Below are 19112 nucleotides of genomic sequence, written 5' to 3' on the forward strand. Positions count from 1 at the left end.
CTAGCCGGGATGCACGATTTGCCCCGCCCCATTCTTTGCAACCCGTGACCCCACCTGGGAGCAGAGTCTGGTCTAATCTGGCCTATATCTGCGTCACCCGTGGCGAGAAGAAGTCCATCCATGAGCTGAGGGGGTGTGAGCTGCCTGGCATGGGTGCTGAGAACCAATACGTCTTCTGCATGAGCAGAATCCACTCTTAACCATTCAGTCATCTCTGTAACCCCCCAGCTGGTAAACTTTTATCCAGAGACACAGCAAACAAGATGGCTGCCGTACCTAAACCATTATTTTTTCGTATGTATTTTGACGACTCAAAACCCAACCTGCTTGAAGTGGGTTCTAAATATATCAGGAAACATCCAAAAGGTATCCACACCTAACAAGGCCAGCCTGGCGCTATCACTATGATCCTCCCTAAAGTCCTTCCTCTGGCCACGCCCACCCATCAAATCCAGACCCAAGCAAGTGGCTGTGTCATTCCTGCTAGCCCCTACCTGCCGGTTTATTCTTGGGTTGAAAGCTGGGTGAGATTGCTTCTCTCAGTTTGTATTCATGGTATTAGCACAGGACCCAACAGGGCTTGTTACAGCAGAGCAGATACTTCACGGAAACATCCAAAAGACAAACATGACGGCTCGCTCAGAGTTATTACCGCAAGCTCGCCAAGTCAGACCTTACAACTCCTGAAAAATCTTTCAAGGACCGCAAGAAGGTTCAGTTGGTAAAAGAACTTTCTATCAAAGCTGCAACCCGAGTCCAACCCCTGGGACCTACACGGGAGAAAAAGTAAACCAACTCCAGAAAATTGTCCTCTGTCTTCCACACAGGCTGTGACATACTCACACACGAATAAATAAATGGTTTTTTAAATTTTAAACTTTAGAAAGAAAGAAAGAAAGAAAGAAAGTATTTTTGACCCAGAGCCAGAGACTGCCTCTCATCAGACATATGGTTAGGACCTCTACATTTTCAGCATATGATGCCTGAAAAAAATAATAGCTCCAATTAGAGCCTAGTATGGTGGCGACACATCTACTCTCCCAAGCTACCCTGGAGGGCTGAGGCAGGAGGTTCACAGCTTCAAAGGTCTGCCTGGGCTAACTACATAAGGAATTAGAAGCCAGGATGAGCTGTTTCAGGAAACTCAATAGCTCAGTGGAGGAGCATTTATCTAGGAGGTATGTGATTCAATGGGTAAAGGTACTGGTTGCCAAGCCTGAAGGTCTGAGTTCAGTATCAGAACCCATACCATGGAAGGAAAGAACAGACTCCTGAAAGTTCTCCTCTGACCACAAGTCTCCACAAATAACAATAAGTAAAGAAGTAGATAATATTTTGTGTGTGTGAATGGCTTACTTATCTGTATACCTGAGCACCATGTGTGTGTCTGGAGTCTGTGGAGGTCAGAAGAAGGCCAGGGCTTCTGAGTCCCTGGAAGTGGAGTTACAAATGGTTGTGAGCCACTGTATGAGTGCTGGAAACCAAACCTGTGTCCTCTATAAGATCAACCACAGAGCCATCACTCCAATCCTCACTCCAGCCATCGTTCCAGCCCTCGATAAACTTAAAAAAAAAAAGTTCAGCCAGATTCACAAACACAAGGATGAAAGGAACGATGGGGTAAATGAGGGGATGAAGAATGCCCCAGCAGGTTGAGGCCACAGTGGCTATTAACTGAGTTCTAGACCGACACCAGCTGACAGGACCTGATGGCCACAGCATCATCAGCCCAGAGCCTTAAGGCCCTATCCGTCAGAGGGCGTGGTCTGTGGTGGCTCCACCCCGCCACGGCCCCGCCCACGCCGCGCGCCTCCAGGCTCACCTGACCCGCTCGCCGCTCACGTGATCTGTCTCGGCGCCGCCATCTTGGAGCCACGGCCGAGGAAGGGGCAAAAAGGGGGAAAGAGAGGGAAAGGAGTCGGGAGCGAGGCGGACGAGGGCGAGGGTACGGTGGGGTCCCGGCCGGCCAAAGGAGGCTCGCAGGAGCAGCAGCCCGCCGCCCGACCGCAGGTACCGCGCCCCGGGCCGCCCCTCCGCTTGAGCGCCGCCGGCCATGTGCGGCCTCGCTGGTGACGCCCGCTTCCTCCTCGCCGGTGACGCCCGCGGCACTGCCACGCACCCGAGCCTGAGCGCCAGGGCCCTGTGTGTACTGTCGTCCCTCTGTCGGGCCTGCCTGTGGAGACCCCGGGCCCGCCGTGCCGCTGGGGGTGGGGGTCCCGCTGCTCCCCAGGTCCCGCTGAGGCGCCTTTGCCTTCTGGAGACGTGAAAGCGCTTAGGCCAGCCAGGATGGAGCTTAAGTTTCTTTAATCCCCCCGTCCTTTAAGCACTGCGTGGTGTAGGAAATGCCAGCGCAAACGAAAAATAGCAATCGTAGCCTCCCACACGTACACATCCTCAGGGATTGACTGATCTTTCCAGAGATCGCTGAGACCATTGGTGAAAGTGCCCACCTTTCCAGACCTGGGGCATCGCGATCGTTTGTTTGGAGTCCGAGGCCTGGGTGATTAATTAGGTCCAGGCAGCCACCCCCACCCAAGGTTGCTGACAGTGGACTGGAATTTGCTTTCAGTCTACATGGCCCAAGGCAATTACTGGATTTACCCCCTTTTCTGTCTGAGTTTGTACTTTCTACTCTACTGGTCTGATCCTGTGTATGGATTGCTATATTGATTAAAAAGAGAAAGTTTGACCCATCATTTCTTTACCATGGTATCTCTTTGGAAACTCGGAGGATGCCCTAGCGGTGTACCAATTTTACTTAGCTATAATCGCTAAGTTACTTTCTAAGGGAACCGAATAAGCCTACTTTAAAGCAACAATAGGAAAACTAGCCAAAAAAAAAAAGAGGAGGACCAGGGCAGGAAACTGCTTTGGAGAATATATAGGTCAAGCCACGTTGTTGCATCTTTTCATGGTACTGTTCTGCCCACTGTGTTTGACTAATTTACATAATCACCCCTTAGGCTGTAATTTCGGTTAAAGTTAGAATAGCAATATGTCATTTATTATTCCATATTGGTTAGAAAATTATGTCAGTAAAACCAGTAGTTTGCTGAGTGCATTACTTACATGGAGGGGAAGGTTTAAAATATACAATTGTTAGAAGTTTTCCAGGCTGATTTGTTTTAGCTTCTGCAAAATCCTCTACTTGTTAAGTAAATTATGTAAATTTGCCTCACACAATTACATTGCATGAACAGCTTTCCGAAATTTCTTTTCAATGTTAAGTATTGGAAGTTTCTTCACTGCCGAAATAAGTTACTGTGTTTCGCCCGCCAAGGAAGAGACGTGTTTGATGGTGTTTATTTCCTTCTTGGCCACAGCTGGATTGTGAATATTGATCCAGGAGACAATCTGTTTCAGAAATTGATTGGAAAGACACTGGCTCTGCCACTAACAGCCATGTAACCTTGGGTAAGTCACTTACATCTCACTGAGATGCCTTATTTATAAACCGACACCACTGTGACTGGACCCACAGAACTCTGAGCAAACGAAGCTGTTTGCTGCTGCCTAGCATCCGGTGCTGTTACTTGATCATGCTCACCTTGAGGATGGAAAGGGAAATCGGTATACTAGGGAAAGCGTGGTTTGAGTTCTGACGCCAGGCACTGTTTCACATCTGTGAGCCTCAGAGGTGTTACTTGACACTTTGTGTCCAAAGAAGAGATTGGGCACCAGGAATTTACAGGAATATTATAGGAAATGGACGCAGGACTAATTCTGGGTTTGCAGCTCCAGGACAGGTGGTCTTCAGCGCTATGTTTGGCATGAGTGTTTACACAGGAAATAAATTACAGTGAAGCTGAACACTACTTGATGTTAGCTACGACTGTGTTTTAATTGTAGCTGCTAAGTCAAAATATTGTCCCAGGCTAGGTGCAGGTAAGAAACTCTGTACTATGAAACCCATATACTTCTGTGTTTATACTTTAGTTTTTCTCTTAGTTGCTATTATTACATTGAGCTGAGAAGATTTTAAATAAATTGTAACTGACCTTTGTAAGGCGTAAAGTAAAAATAGCTTTTAGGTTACTTTTAATAGGCAGTTTGTGATTCCATCTCTAAAAGTTCATTCAGCTTTACCCTCACATTTCACATCAGAAGAATCTAAGACAAATAGTAACTCGCCTGGATCATACAGCCAGGGCACTTCAGAGACCGGAGGAACCCTGCCTTCTTTGGCTAAAACAGATGTCTCAGAGATATATGAAGTTTTGTGAGACTCTGAAAGAGTGTGAAATTCATTGGCCATCGCTTCTGTTGTTTTGGTGTGGGGGTTTTGTTTGTTTATTTAGTTAGTTGGAAAAACGAAATGCGTAGTCTAAAAGAAGATTTCTTTATATCGTCTTTCTCTCTTTGCATATACCCAGAAAATTACAGCCTTTCTTCAAGCCCACATGAATCATTTCGCTCAGTTCTACATGTAGCCATACTGCTATAACTAAAAGGAACTAATTACATACACAAATACACCAAATAGCAAATTACAAGAAAATAAAGACAACTGAATATGTCCACTTTTCTTGGGAAAGACATTAATTACAAGCTTTCCCCTGCGGATTACTGTTGTCAGGGACAGATCTGAGAGACTCGGTATGAAAGACTGTAGACATTGCTGGTTTGGGGGAGTACCTAATTCACTTGTTCTGACTAGATCTTCTGATCTAGTGGTATATCTAGTGATTACAAAAAAGCTATCTCCCGAGTGACTAACATTTCTAGGCTTGTGTCTTGGTGAACCTTGCAGTGCAGTGATTTTTATCTGTTCACTACCTTAGAGAGCATGCTTATTCCTATTGTAAGATGTTCATGTTAGAGTTTTAGAGTAGGCTTTCTCATTTCTCAACCTTTCTTGTCACTCTTAGCCTTGCATTTACAGTAGGGAAGCAAATCAAATAGCTCTCAAATCAGGATAACTCAAGGAGGTTGTATTTACAAAGATAATATCACCAGGTATTGGCCTTCTATGCGCAGGCCACAGAGTGATGGTATTAGTGGGAGAAGCAGCATCAGGAGAAGGGAAGCACCAAAGCCACAAATAGATTTGTACAGAGCAGCCATCCAGGAAGAACTGACCTGATAAGAAGCAACCAATCCGGGGCTGGAGAGATGGCTCAGTGGTTAAGAGCACCGACTGCTCTTCCGAAGGTCCTGAGTTCAAATCCCAGCAACCACATGGAAAAAAAAAAAGCAACCAATCCAAGGTGACCTAGAAGTAGAAACCAGGACATTGATTGCCCTTTTCTTTCTCACCTGTGTTCCTCTCCATTTGCAGTGCCCTGCCAGAGGACCAGGAAGCAGAGTCCCATAGAGAGAAGGCCACAAGGGGCCCAGAGAGCACAGGTGGTGATGTCTGCCACGCCCCTAGATGCTGGGGCTGAAATGGAACTTTCTGGTTTCTTTAACAATTCAGTTATGTCAAGTGATGTTTTTCTGGAAGCTGTCTTGTGAGAGGGCATGTGATGTTTTACTGAACACAGACGCTTGAGAGGGCTCATGATAATTTTTTCATCTCTAGTTCAAATGAATTTTACTAGCTCACTTGACATTAAAGTATATATAAATATCTACATATTTATATGTATAATGTATATAGCATACATAGGCTGCATGAATGCCATAAGGAAAAAAATAGGAAATTAAAGACATAGTTGGTTTTAGTGACCTCCTCTCCTGTGTACAGTGGCTGTTTGTGACCTTTTATTTAACAGACTTTCCTTTTAATGAGTTTTTGCTTGCTTGTTGGTTTTGCCTGCAGACCTAAACTGGTTTTTTCAGGTGCTTCTTGATGCATTTTATGTTGTCATATCGGTTTGATAGCTGCCTTACTGTACTTATCCCCAAATGTATGCAGCCTCTAAAATGAGATACTTACATAAATGTTCTAGGGAAATTGGAGCATCTGCTGCAAGTTGCCATTAACTCTTAATGCCTGAGCACACGCAGCTCTGAAAGTGAGTGTGTGTCAGAGTCTTTTGTGTTAGCCATTTTCTTGGGCTAAGATGAACTCCTCCTCTTGACTTCACTTTCTTTTTAAGAAGCACACTGAGCTATCCATGGGGAGCAATTTGCACTGCTCTGTCTTCCTCCTGTTGGATCATTAAGTAGAAGAGAAGAATCAGGAGTCACCTTTGTAACACTAGGTGTGAAGTCTGTTGAACAAACATTAAATGTTCACCAAGTTAGCAGTTAGCCTGTATGGCTCTTACACCCACAGTAAGGGAGATCTTGTATTTACAATACTATACATTGTATCTGGCCAAGAAACTGAAAATGCTGTGAATTTGTTACTTTATAACTAATAGATTGTTAACAGTTGAACTGAATGGTAACAAAAGTCCTTCAGTTATGACCCCACAGGGAAATCAGCAGTCACATGAAGAACCACAGCTTCCCTTGGCCAAAACCCACTGGATTCTTGTTTTGCTTGAAGTGTGTCTGTGCATCTACTTGCATGAGTCTTCTTTTCTGCTAAAGAGTTACTGTTTCTGCTAAAGTAGCTCACCAGCCAATCCCCAGGCTGACTCCACCTGACTCCCTGACTCCATCCCCAGTGCTGGGGTTATAGGTGTGTGTTACCATGCCCAGTGCAGTTTTCACATGAGTTCTGGGAATCCAACCTCAGGCCCTCGTACATGCAACAAGCGCTTTATCCATGGAGCCATCTCCCTAGCCCCTAAAACTGGAGTCTTCAATAGTGAGATGTGTTTTAAGATGCCACAAAAAGGGTTTTTTGGTCATTGTTTCCCCCTGAAGATATACACTGTCCTCTATCAGTCTCTCCTGTAGCACCTCAAACTTTGGTGTCTAAATCTAAAAAGACTTGTTCCTTCTGAGAGACAACAAAAAGACACAAATGTTCTTCGAGGGATTTTAGAGCTGGGATGGCTGCGTTACTATGGTTCTGGAACACTCTCCCCTTCATGGGGTGGTTGTCACAGGCTACCCCTTGGAGAGAAAAAGCTGATGTTAGCTAAGAATAAAACATGTGCATTTTATCTGACATGGACCTAGATAAAGACAACTCAAGATGGAGAGAGTGGGACATAGGACAAAAAGGCAACAGTGTGGCCAGAGACTTCGGAAAGGGGCAAGCCCAAGTGCAGGCAAGGAGTTCCCTAGGAGCCTGCCTGATGCAGTGCCGTAGGTGTGCTCCTGACTGGGAACTAAAGCCCTTGTGCGGGATTCAGCCCTGTGGAGAGAAGAGTGCAAAGCCAGTTACCGCAGTTTAAGAATGATTCCTAGGTTTTGGTCTGTAGCTTGTGGTGCTGAAAATCTTGTTGGCATTTATTGAATGTTGTGAGTTAGGTTCCAGAATGTACCTAAAATGTGGAAAAACAAAACTTGTTGCTGGAAAAGAGCCTAAACTTAAAAATTTGGTCCAAGTCAACAAAATAATCTCAGTTTAAGTCAAAGGAAATGTCTGAAGAGAAAGGGCTGCCAGGAAGTGTAAAGGAGATTCATTCGGAGGCCTCCAGAGGGAGGGTGATGCTGCTCCTCAGCACTTGTGTGCCTCGCTGCATTATTATGTGTGCCTCCAGGAAACGTGTCCCAGCCTCTGTCTGGCACTGAACCAGAATGGCAGCGCTTGCTTCCCTAACCCCATTCCCTGCTCAGGAGGGAAACACGGATGGGAATGGGGAACATCTGACCACTGATGCGACCTCTAGAAAGCCGCAGCAGAGTTTGTGGTTTATCTGGTAGACCATAAACCAAAGGAAAGAAAGGAGGAAGTAGATCATTGCTCTTATTTAGTTTCATTTGCAAAGTACTTCCCAAAATTCACTATTCCTTATAGTAGGATGTGAATATATTTTCAGAATTTCAAAAATTTGAGCAGAGAAGTGTGATTTTTCATTATCTACAGTTAAAATTTGGCAAAAGAAATAGTTTATCCAGAGTTAGATGAAATCATGTTGGCTTCACAGACTGATGCTTTCCAGTAGCTTGAGGTGCTTCCACAGGCCCCAAGGATGGCTGTTTCTTTAAACAAAGAATCATGTCTCTTTAGTTCTAGAATCTCAAGAGATTCTTTAAACAGAGATTCTATAATCTCAAGGGTTTCTTTAAGCAGAGATTCTATAATCTCAAGGGTTTCTTTAAACAAAGAGTCATGTCTCTTTAGTTCTAGAATTGCAAGGGATTCAAGGGACTTTAGTTCTAGAATCTCCCGGAGGCAGGGTGACAGGATAAGGTGTTAAAAGTTCTTACCCAAGGAACAGGGTCCTCATCTGTCTCTAGGAGACTGTTTCAAAAAGGGATTCTGAGCTGTTTAAGTCTGTTAGAGACAGTTAGGTGCATTGATAGGAACCTCCCAACTTAGAAGATATTTAAACATTTCAGTCAGACACCAGAGTTGACATTATCCCATAACCCATGCTCTCTGCTGTGCACTGTCTCTAGATATGGAAGAAAGCAGCAGCATTGCCATGTTGGTGCAAGAGATTGGAGAACAGGAGGCTGTGTTAACTGCTGAAGGAGTCCTCAGCCCTTCCTCAGAAGTTGACCAACAAAGAAAAGCTAAAGCAGATCCATTGGTCCACGTCATCCAGAAGCTAAGCAAGATAGTGGGGCATGAGAAGTCACAAAAATGTCTACTGATTGGGAAAAAGCGCCCACGTCCAAGTGAGACAGCAAACTCTCTTGAAAAGCTAGAGAACTGTGAGATTCCAGCTAAAGCCACTGAGTCCCCTGCTTCTGGGGTTAGGAAAGCCGAGATGTCACAGGCAAGTTCCACTCTTGCTTCAAATGATGGGAAGGCTATGTCCTACCAGTGTAGCCTTTGTAAGTTCCTGTCACCGTCCTTTTCTGTGCTAAAAGAGCACGTCAAGCAGCATGGGCAGCAGCATGACGTGATGCTCATGTGCTCGGAGTGCCACGCCACCACCAGGAGCCAGCAGGAGCTCGAAGCGCACGTGGTGAGTGAGCACGAGAACAGTGCCAGTAGCCAGGCCCGGTCCAGCCCCTCCCGTCAGGGAGCCACAGAAAGAAAGAGTGAGACCATGGTAGACATCCCAGTGAACATGGGCAGTCCACAGACCCATGCTGTCCAGAGTGCAGCCATGGCAGAGTCGGGTCGGAGGAAGTGGTATGCATATGAACAGTACGGCATGTACCGGTGCTTATTCTGTAGCTACACCTGCGGCCAGCAGCGGATGTTAAAGACACATGCTTGGAAACATGCAGGGGAAGTTAACTGCTCCTACCCAATCTTTGAGAATGAAAATGAGCCCCTTGGCCTTCTGGCTTCTTCTATGTCTGCTGCACCTGGTGGGGTTGATGCAGTTGTCATTGCTATTGGGGACAGCGAGCTGAGCATCCACAATGGGCCATCTGTACAAGTACAGATTTGCAGCTCTGACCCACCGTCTTCATCTCCTTTAGAACAAAGCACAGAGGAGGGAGTACACCTAAGCCAGGCAGTCACACTGGACGCTAACGAGGAAGAAATGCTGGAGGTGATGTCTGATTCCGAGGAGAATCTCTTTGCTGATAGTTTGCTATCTTCAGCACAGAAAATCATTAGCAGTAGCCCAAACAAAAAAGGTCACGTGAATGTCATTGTGGAACGTTTGCCAAGTGCTGAAGAAACCCTCCCACCAAAACATTTCCTCATTAATGCTGAAATGGAAGAGGGGAAGAGCCCAAGCCCCGCTGAAGCCCAGCCTGGGTGTGGAGGAGCAGGAAATATGTACCATGCTGATAAATGTACTGTTGATATTGGGGGGTTGATCATCGGCTGGAGCAGTGCAGAGAAGAAAGACAGTGAGCTAAGTAAGGGCCTGGCCCCTGATGAGAATGCCCCACCAGGACGGAGAAGGACAAATTCTGAATCTCTCAGGCTGCACTCCTTAGCTGCAGAAGCCCTTGTCACCATGCCGATAAGAGCTGCTGAACTAACAAGAGCCAGCCTTGGGCACTATGGGGACATAAACCTTTTAGATCCAGACACTGGACAAAGGCAGGTCAGTGGTCCATTGGCAACATACTCAAAAAAAATCATGTCTCCTCTTAAGAACTCTACAGATGGAGTAACAAGTTTTAACCAAAGCAATTCCACTGTGGTAGCTCTCCCAGAGGGAAGGCAGGAATTGTCAGATGGGCAAGTTAAGACAGGCATCAGTATGTCCCTTCTTACTGTAATAGAAAAACTGAGAGAAAGGACAGACCAGAATGCATCAGATGATGACATTTTGAAAGAGTTGCAGGACAATGCCCAGTGTCAGCCCAACAGCGATGGGAGTTTGTTGGGGTCCAACGTGGTGGAGTACATCCCAGATGCCGAGCGGCCCTACCGATGCCGCCTGTGCAACTACTCAAGTGGCAACAGGGGCTACATCAAACAGCACCTGCGTGTCCATCGGCAGAGGCAGCCTTACCAGTGTCCTATCTGTGAGCACATAGCTGAGAACAGCAAAGACTTGGAAAGCCACATGATCAACCACTGTAAAACCAGAATACACCAATGTAAGCAGTGCAAAGAATCTTTCCATTACAAGGTGAGCGGCGGTCTCAAGGGTTGGCAGGGACAGTCCAGCCACCCCAGTTTGTTTATCAATGAAAATGAGTTCCAGAGAAGTTTGGTAATTTGCCCAAAGGTACCCCCAACAAATTACCATTAAAGATAGGTCTGGAAGCTAAGTCTCCATGGTTGCTGTCCAGAACTTTCCCTTAGTCTGATGCCGTGTCCTTTGTAGCCTCAGCGCCTGCTGCTTTCATGTTTTACTGTGTGTGTGTGTGTGGTAAGCACTGGGTTTCACTTAGAAAGGAACATAGCGTAGACTGACAGGCACGCATCTGACAGAAAAGGCTAACTATGCATCTGCACACAGAACAGTATTCCCTGCACTCATACCAGCTGCTACACAACCAGCAAACAGTGATTTTGCTGTTTGCAGAGGGAAGCAGGCTGTGAGACCTACTAGGAGGCAGCACAAGAGAAATGACACCATATTTGCTATTGCTGGACAGTTTGAGGTACTTTGTTAGGAATCAACCCCAAGACCTCACACCAGCTAGGCAAATGCTTGCCTACCTGTGAAGTGCATTCCCAGCCCTTGGTTTTGTGAGAATCCTGCTGAATATCCCAGGCAGAACTTGAACTTGCAGTCTTTCAGGCTTCCTCCTGTGTGCTGAGGTTACAGGGCTATACCCCCACACATAGCCACTGAATAGACTTCTGTGGACATTCAAGGCAGATGTTTATCTTAAGTATTGAGCCAGCAGCCAGCAGAAAATGGCTTTTATCCTCTGTAAAGGGTACCTGTAGTCAATCCTAGGTCAGCATTGACTTACCTCAGTGTGCCAGGTATTGAAAATGAATCTTTATTGGCCAACTGGGGCTTAGACTTGGTCTCACAGATTACCTACAGTTGGAGTCTAGATGGTTAAAAAGGAGCAAAGGTTGCTCTGCCGGAGGCTCATGGGCACTCGGATTACGCTTGTGAAATTCCAGATAGTGCATCCAGAGAGGTCCCAGTAGCGAGTTCCAGGAGTGTCTAGAGTTGCCTTTGCTGCCTCTGTCCTCCTGATTTGGGGTGCAGTTAGTTCCTGTGACAAGACTCAGAAGTTAACAAGAGCGCCTGGGTTTGCTGGATAAGGTTTTGTTTGCAGGTATGGCGAGTCATCCCCTAACCATCTGCTCCTTCATCTCTGGCCTGCTTGCTGTGTGGGAAGCATGCCTGTTGGGGGGCGGGGGGGGCACGGGTGTTTACCTCAGAAAACAGGCCTCTCTTCAGAGAACATGAAAGACTATGATGAAGCTGGGCATGGTGGCACACGCCTTTAATCCCAGCACTTGGGAGGCAGAGGCAGGTGGATTTCTAAGTTCGAGGCCAGCCTGCTCTACAAAGTGAGTTCCAAGACAGCCAGGGCTATACAGAAGAAACCCTGTCTCGAAAAAAAAAAAAAAAAAAAAAAAACTATGATGAGGTTGTGATTGCCTAGTGTCTGTCTTTCTCTAATTTTGCATATGCTGAGTGGTTTTGGGTAGACCTGACTTTAGAATATTAATTTTTAAAGGAAGTAGTAAAGCAGTACTAAATTATAAGGATCTGGCTGCAGCTGGCTGAGTGGATGATGGTCAAAAATCACCCTGGAACCCAGTTGGTAATGGGCCAAAGGTTCCAAACGCGCTTCCTCCTGACCATGCAGGTATATTTGCTGGGAGTTAGGGGTTAATTTTCTTGCTTTATTTTTATTTTTTGTTAGAGCCAACTGAGGAATCATGAGAGAGAGCAGCACTGCCTGCCCAACACCTTGTCAGTAGCTTCGAATGAGCCAAGAATTTCCCGTGATGCCGCTGATGGAAAGTGTGCTCAGGAAGGTATGTGTGCGTTTTCATTAGCGTCTATGAACTGCACAGGATGGCGGCTTTCATTAGGACGGTTTTGTGAATGCATGTAATGTACTCTGATGATGTTCGCACACACACCGTCATCCTCACTTGTACCTTGTTAAATACAGACTGCTCTGACATGCTTATGAGGTGAAAATGCCCTTCATTGTCATGGAACAGTGTGTATATCTGCCCTCTTCTAGACTGTGGGTGAGAATGAATCTTCCCTTTGTTCCTAAGGAAACTCCAAGAATTGACTAGAGTAAATTACAAGTTCTGGGTCAGAAGTACTAAATTAGTAAGGACTTGGCTAAACCCAGGCAGATAGATCTTATGGTTAAAATTTGCAGCCGTTTGTAAGGGCCAAGCTACACCAGAGACCCTTGGAAGGTAATGGCCCAGCAAGCTGGGAAGGTGGGAGCTAGCACAGAAGGCGAGCCTCCGCCCCTCTCTAGCACCAAATGACCTGCCTGCTGAGGCACGGCTTTTGCAGATGGCAACCCCCACCTCAAACTTTAACTGAGGCTTCCTGCTGTGAGCTTACTCTTCTCCAAGTATGACTTCCAGACTTCATCTGCATTATTTAAACACACACAGGAACCTTTTATGCACTAGTTAGGTACTAGTCGGCGGAGTATCTGGTAATAGGAATATTAGAATCAAAAGATTTAATTAGAGCTCCATGAAAAGGCGGATGCCACATCCAGAGAATGAGGGATTGAGTGTAATAAGCTGTGCTTCCTGGCTGTGGTTCACGTAAATTGATATGCTTTAAATGTCTCCAGTGTGGTACACAGTGTTTATGGGAAATAAAACATATTGGGGTGACTTTCCTTTTTAGATTTCCTAAGAATTAAAGTTAGAAACAACTGCAGAGTAAAATGTTTTACCATAATGTCTCATTAAATTATACCCCAGAAAGCATAACTGATCGCAGAATGTTTCTGAAGGAACTGATGTTGACACCACTGTAGCACCAGAACCCCCTTGTCAAACAGATGCCATCCCCGTAAAACCACCCCGAACAAAAGGAGTTTACGACATGGCATCTGCTTTCGAGGTGGATGGCTGAGCGAAAACAGTTTTGTTTCCTTTCTACAGATTAGCCCTAAATGCCTCTTTTTATTTTAATTCATTATGTTTCCATATCCCTTCTAAAGGAGACATTAAGCATTAGACATGATTGGCCCGTAAATCCTAAATGAGGGAATAAAGTGTGTGCAACTTAGTAGCGCCACCTGCAGTTGACTCCAGCAGCATTGACAGCAAGGGCTTAAAAGTAATCAGTGGGTTTTAGCAGATTCAGTGAAGACATCAACATGGACACTCCAAAGTCACAGTGTTCGTACCTTCCTCTGCTCTGCAGTTTTTCTGTGTGACTTCGACGCTTGCTCCTGGGGTTAATGAGGTGTAGATTTAAATTGTATACCATAATCAAGGTTTGGTTTGGTTTAGGAGTTTTGTTTTTGTTTTATTTTTTTGCAGTGTTAGTGGTAGGTGCGTGCTGAGCAAGCACTCTTCAACCGACCTTCACCCTAGCCCTTACCATGATTTTAGTTTTTACCCCCACTTAGCTGCATTTGCTGTTCTGTCTGAGTATAGTAGGCCTAGCTGATCTCTTCCTGCATACTCACACCTGGATGGGTACTTTGATTAATAACGTATGGTTGTGATTCATGTTTTGTTAACAATCTCTTAACTATTCTGTACGTTTATTAAACAAGAAGGGAAGGGCATGACTGTCACTGTATGCAGTCTTTGCTATTGCTATAGCATGAACGACACTAGCATGCTTTCATTACAGAGAACTGATGTAACAGTACTGCAGGAATTCATTCAGGCTAAAAGCATGGCACACCTATCCTGAGGGGGTTCTCTTGCCAAGTGCTGGGAGCACAGTGAAGGGTGTCACTGCCCTTGTGGGATCAGAAGTGGACTAGTGGGGATGATGGCAGCAAATGTCCTGGCATGGCACTTCTGGACTTGCAGACTGTGTCTCCTTGTGAAGTTTAAATTGTCCTTTCGTAGAGACCTGTCATTTGTGCAGCCCTGGGTTTTAATGCCAGCGTTGCAGAGACTGGCTGGTAGTGTGCAGAAAGAGCACTAGGCTCATTCAGCCATGTGAGAAGGTCCTCTACTTCCCATTCTGTAGAGAGGGCAAATGGGGCCTCAAGAGCTGGCATCATTTGCTCATTCTCACACCAGTGGTCGAGCAGAAATTAGGCCCGAGTCGTTGAACTTTAAATCCAGCCTTGATTCTATTGGAAACATTTGCTAGAAGTAGCACGGTCTCTCATTCTGTGCTATATTAGGCTTTTCCATCTGTCAGTTTTATTAGTTGTCATTGATCTGTAATATTTTTCACACACAAAAAAATTATCCAATATTTCACACCTCATTTTTTTTCAGTTTTTTTTTTTTCAAAAACTATATTTGGAACAATGCCATTTATAATCAAGTCCAAGTTTTTAACCTACCAATTAAAAGCAATGATTAGATTGTAATTATGATTAGTGTATTAATGTTATAGATTTATACCAGGAAATTGGACGTTTTGTCCTGCTTGGCAGTAGTTATTAACTAAAGAAAAGTTCAATTTTAGAATGCTTAAATTTAACTTAAGAATTTTCTTTGTTGAAATTTCACCGTGGGCTTTCTTTTCTTCTGCGATGTTACTTAGTTCCTGTGTGCACTCCTTCCCACCTAGGCTTGCTTCATGGCTTGCTCCCTGCCCAGAACACATGGCTCTTCCTGCTCTGCCTAAGCCTTGAGCTTCCATGTGTACCTGCTGTTTGAGAGGAACACAGGGAGCTGGGAACCACTACATAAAGCATAGGCTGTCTCCAGGAGCAGTGCTTATGATGGAGCCCTAGGGCTTATGTGAGCTACTCATTTGCAGAATGAGCTGGTAATAGGGCCTGTATCACTAGGCTCGAGTTTGCTGCACATGAGTCTTTTCGGTCTCTGCCCCCCCTCCCCTCCCCCAACCCTTTAGCTCATTAAGCGAGACTGTGCGGAATTGTAGAACTCCTCAGAACTGGTGATTTCTTTTCCTCCTAAGTTTAACTGATGGCTGACATTAAGCAGTAAACCAAGCAAACCTACATGATAAAAATGTCAGCGTTTTATACACAGCTTGCTGTGTATGACTCGTGGCCACAGTTTATTTTTATTTTATGTAGATCACTGTTTTGCTCTATGAATGTATGTATGTGTACTACATGAGTACAGTGCCCGGAGAGGCAAGAAAAAGACATGGATCCCTGAAACTCAGGTCATAGACAATTGAGAGCCACCAAGTAGGTATTTGGATATAAACCTGGGTCCTCTGCTAAACTAGCTAGTGCTTTTGACTGAGCCATCTCTCCAGCCTCTAGCCATACTTGATAATACTTTATGATTTTAGCTTGTTGGCAAATAAATGTTTCTTTAAGACACTGTGACCATTACTGATTAGAATAACACCTTTCAAGTTCACGGCGTAACTTGGTTATTTAGGTGCTAACTTAGTCAGCACAACATCTGAGGGCAAGTTCATTCTCCTGTAGAACCTGGAACATGGTTACACAGAACCAGCCCACCCTGACCATGTTTACAGGTCAGATGATATGGTGTTCAGTTCATGCTTGCTGATGGTCTGAGTGCAAGAAAGTCTAGGGAGCTGCTTAAAGTGTGTTAATTATACTGTGAGAGAGCCTTGATTAAAACCTTGGCACGTAGTATCATAATTACTTGTTCATGATGAGGTGTAAATGCTCCCATGTGAGTCTTACCAAATCATGCCTCTAAACCTTTTTCCTTGAAGGGAACAAGCCTTCAACCCAGAAACAGTATAGGTGTGACGTGTGTGATTACACAAGTACAACGTATGTCGGCGTCAGGAACCACAGACGAGTCCATAACTCAGATAAGCCATACAGGTAAGTGTGATTAACTCCGGCATTCTGAAGTTTATCTTGGAATATTTTATGATAAAGGAATGCTTTAGAGATAGGTTGAAATATATGGTTAAAACACATGTTAAAAACTAAGAAATGGTCACATACTGGTTTCTTAAATCTGATTTAAGTTTGTTAAGAAGCATTAAGCATGAGTCTCAGTTCAGCAGACATTTTGAGACACTGGGAAAGCTGGAAGATATCTATGTTCACCAGTTTTCTGCTCCGGTTTCTCTTGAGTATAAGTTACCATAGCAGTTTCCGGTGCTGCAGACCTCATCACCGTGATGCAAAAGTTGTATGCTGCACATGCCAGCAAAGGCATGAAGGCCATAAACACACCTATGAAAAGTTTGTTTTCTGTAGTTTGAAAGTATCATTTAATACAGTTTTGTCACAAAAGCAAATTCTGTCTCATATTTAGAGAAAATAAGGTGTATTCTTAGCCAGACAGAATCAGCAGCTAAGCCATGACTACTGTTTAATAAACTTTGCTACCCAAGGGTAAAACACTGCTTACAATAACAGTGTGAGCATTCTCAGAGTTTGTCCATCCATCATAAAAACATGCCAGGCACTGTCTGTAAGGCCAGGGGAATGAGCCCCTTAGCAAAACAGTTTCCCCTGATGTAATCGCTTTACGTGTGATGCACATGAGTCTGGACGAGTTGCTCCATTGACCAAATCATGGATTTAACTTTGTCTACTCGTTACCTCTTTTTATCTGAGACATTTTACACAGCTCCAGATATGTAGGCATATAAATAGGCATATAATCAAACATTTACTGATAACACAAGGAAACTTACACTAAACATTATTTGGTATTTTTATATTTTGCCATTTGTAAAGACAGAAGCAATGTTATTGAGATATGTTTACTTATTTACTTTACATAAAGAATTACACCTTCGTTGAGCAATTGAAACTGAAGAGTATAGATCTCACCTTCAGCATTTTTCAGAGCTCATCAATATTTTGATTCTATAACCCTCAAAGCTGAGAACATCATCTCATATGAATACCTAGTACAAAATAGCACAAGTATGTTTGGGGCCATTTCAGGAACTTTGGGAAATTCTATCTATATTCCTAAGCCAAAATTCATTGAAGTTTTTTGTTTGTTTGTTTGTTTGTTTTATGTAACTCAAGTCAGTTTCTCAAGCAGCAATTTCTTTTAAGATTTTATTTAGTTTATGTATATGAGTACACTGTCACTGTCTTCAGACATAGCAGAAGAGGGTATTGGATCACATTGCAGATGGTTGTGAGCCACCATGTGGTTTCTGGGAATTGACCTCAGGACCTCTGCAAGACCAGTCAGTGCTGTTTATCACTGAACCATCTCTCCAGCCCTCAAGCAGCAATTTTTAAAATCAAACCGTGTAGCACAGCACAATCTAAAGATACAAGGATTTGATAATTATATGCTGGGACTGGGAATGTTCAGTGTGTTGTTTGCTTGCCTTGCAAGTTGTTTGCTTGCCTTGCAAGCATGAAGTCCTGTTGCCAATCCTTATTGTTGTATAAACTAGGTGTTGTGGCATGGACAGAGCGGTGGCACTTGAAAGTTAGAGGCCAGTGGGTCAGAAGTCAAGGTCATCACGCTGGGCTTCATGTGGAGTTACAGGCCAGCATGGACTACATGAAGCTATGTCTCAAAAAATAAATTAAGTCTTTATTTTCTGTAAGGAAGCTGTGTATGTCTGTCTATAAGAGCAGAAAGCTTTGCAGGTACAGAAAGGCCACTGCAATTCATAACATCACGTAGTCTCAGGTCTCAGCTAACATGCATCAGGCAGCATTCATTGGCACTTCCTGACTTCACCAGGGCAGGGTGTGCATGTGGTGTGTTGAGAGCGAAGGCTGCTCTGAAGCCTGCTAGAAACAGCTCAGGTTCTTACAGGCTCGAGTGACTGTTTCATTGTTGTGTGCTCAGAAACCCCTGCCTCCGCCACAGTGTTTACATCGAGTAATCCAGCCGCACGCATATGGGGTCAAGACCCAGCTTAAGAGACTGAGATCAAAATGAAAACTTGACAGACTTGTTTCTTGGACTGGAAAATTGGCTCAGTGGTTAACACTAGCTGCTCTCCAGATGACCCAAGTTCAGTTCCCAGCATCCACATGACAGCTCAGAACTGTCAGTAACTCCAGATCTGAGAGATCTAAAGCCCTTGTTGAGCAGCAAGCACACACATGGCGAGCAGACCTACCTGAAGACAAAACACCCATACGCATTCAAAACATAGTTTTAATGTGGTTCTAAAAATGAAATGTGCTTGTACACTCATGCTCTCTCTTTGTTTCTGCCGTGTGTGTGTGTGTGTGTGTGTGTGTGTGTGTGTGTCTGTGTGTGCGCACGCACACATGTGCCTGTGCATATTCTGGGAGACACTTGGATTTGCCTTAATATCTCTATTTTTAAGGTAGCCTTTTTTACTAGAACACGATGACCATTCATTACTGATAGTCTCAGTGCTGTACATTCTAAGTGAGGACTGGTAGCTGGGATGAGCATGTGGTCACACAGGGAAACACCTAAGAGTGTGGTAAGACAGGCCCTGGCTTTCCCATCAGCAGAAAGCTTTGCCTTTAAGCCTCAGTGCCTTTATTCTTGACTATATAGGCACTACTAGATACACATGATTTAGGCAGGAAGCATCTCTGGGTCCAGAATTAGGGATGTTCATTGAGAAACATGCTGCAAGTGCTATGTGCCAGGTGCTTTACTAGGTCCTTGGGCTATATTCCTAACAGAAAGGGCATCATCTTTACCATCACGGGACATATGGATACTCTTACAATCTCAGACACAAGTTCTAGGTCCTGAT

At 44.5% G+C, this 19112-nt stretch overlaps 1 protein-coding gene across 2 annotated transcripts in view; it reads left to right on the top strand.

The window, feature by feature from the left end:
* Positions 1-1862: 1862 nt before the first annotated feature.
* The window catches only part of Znf507 (zinc finger protein 507), a 30214-nt gene continuing 12964 nt past the window's right edge, over positions 1863-19112 (top strand). The window contains exons 1-5 of one of the 2 annotated variants that reach the window (XM_021167796.2): positions 1863-2010; positions 3324-3414; positions 8407-10502; positions 12214-12328; positions 16146-16260. In XM_021167796.2, the coding sequence (XP_021023455.1) occupies positions 8409-10502; positions 12214-12328; positions 16146-16260 (2324 nt within the window). In that variant the 5' untranslated portion in view covers positions 1863-2010; positions 3324-3414; positions 8407-8408. The remainder of the gene's footprint in view (positions 2011-3323; positions 3415-8406; positions 10503-12213; positions 12329-16145; positions 16261-19112) is intronic. The other variant, XM_021167797.3, reaches the window with a different exon arrangement.

Source organism: Mus caroli, unplaced genomic scaffold (assembly GCF_978045245.1).
Source record: "Mus caroli unplaced genomic scaffold, Mus_caroli_1 scaffold_8, whole genome shotgun sequence".
Taxonomy (NCBI): Eukaryota; Metazoa; Chordata; class Mammalia; order Rodentia; family Muridae; genus Mus; species Mus caroli.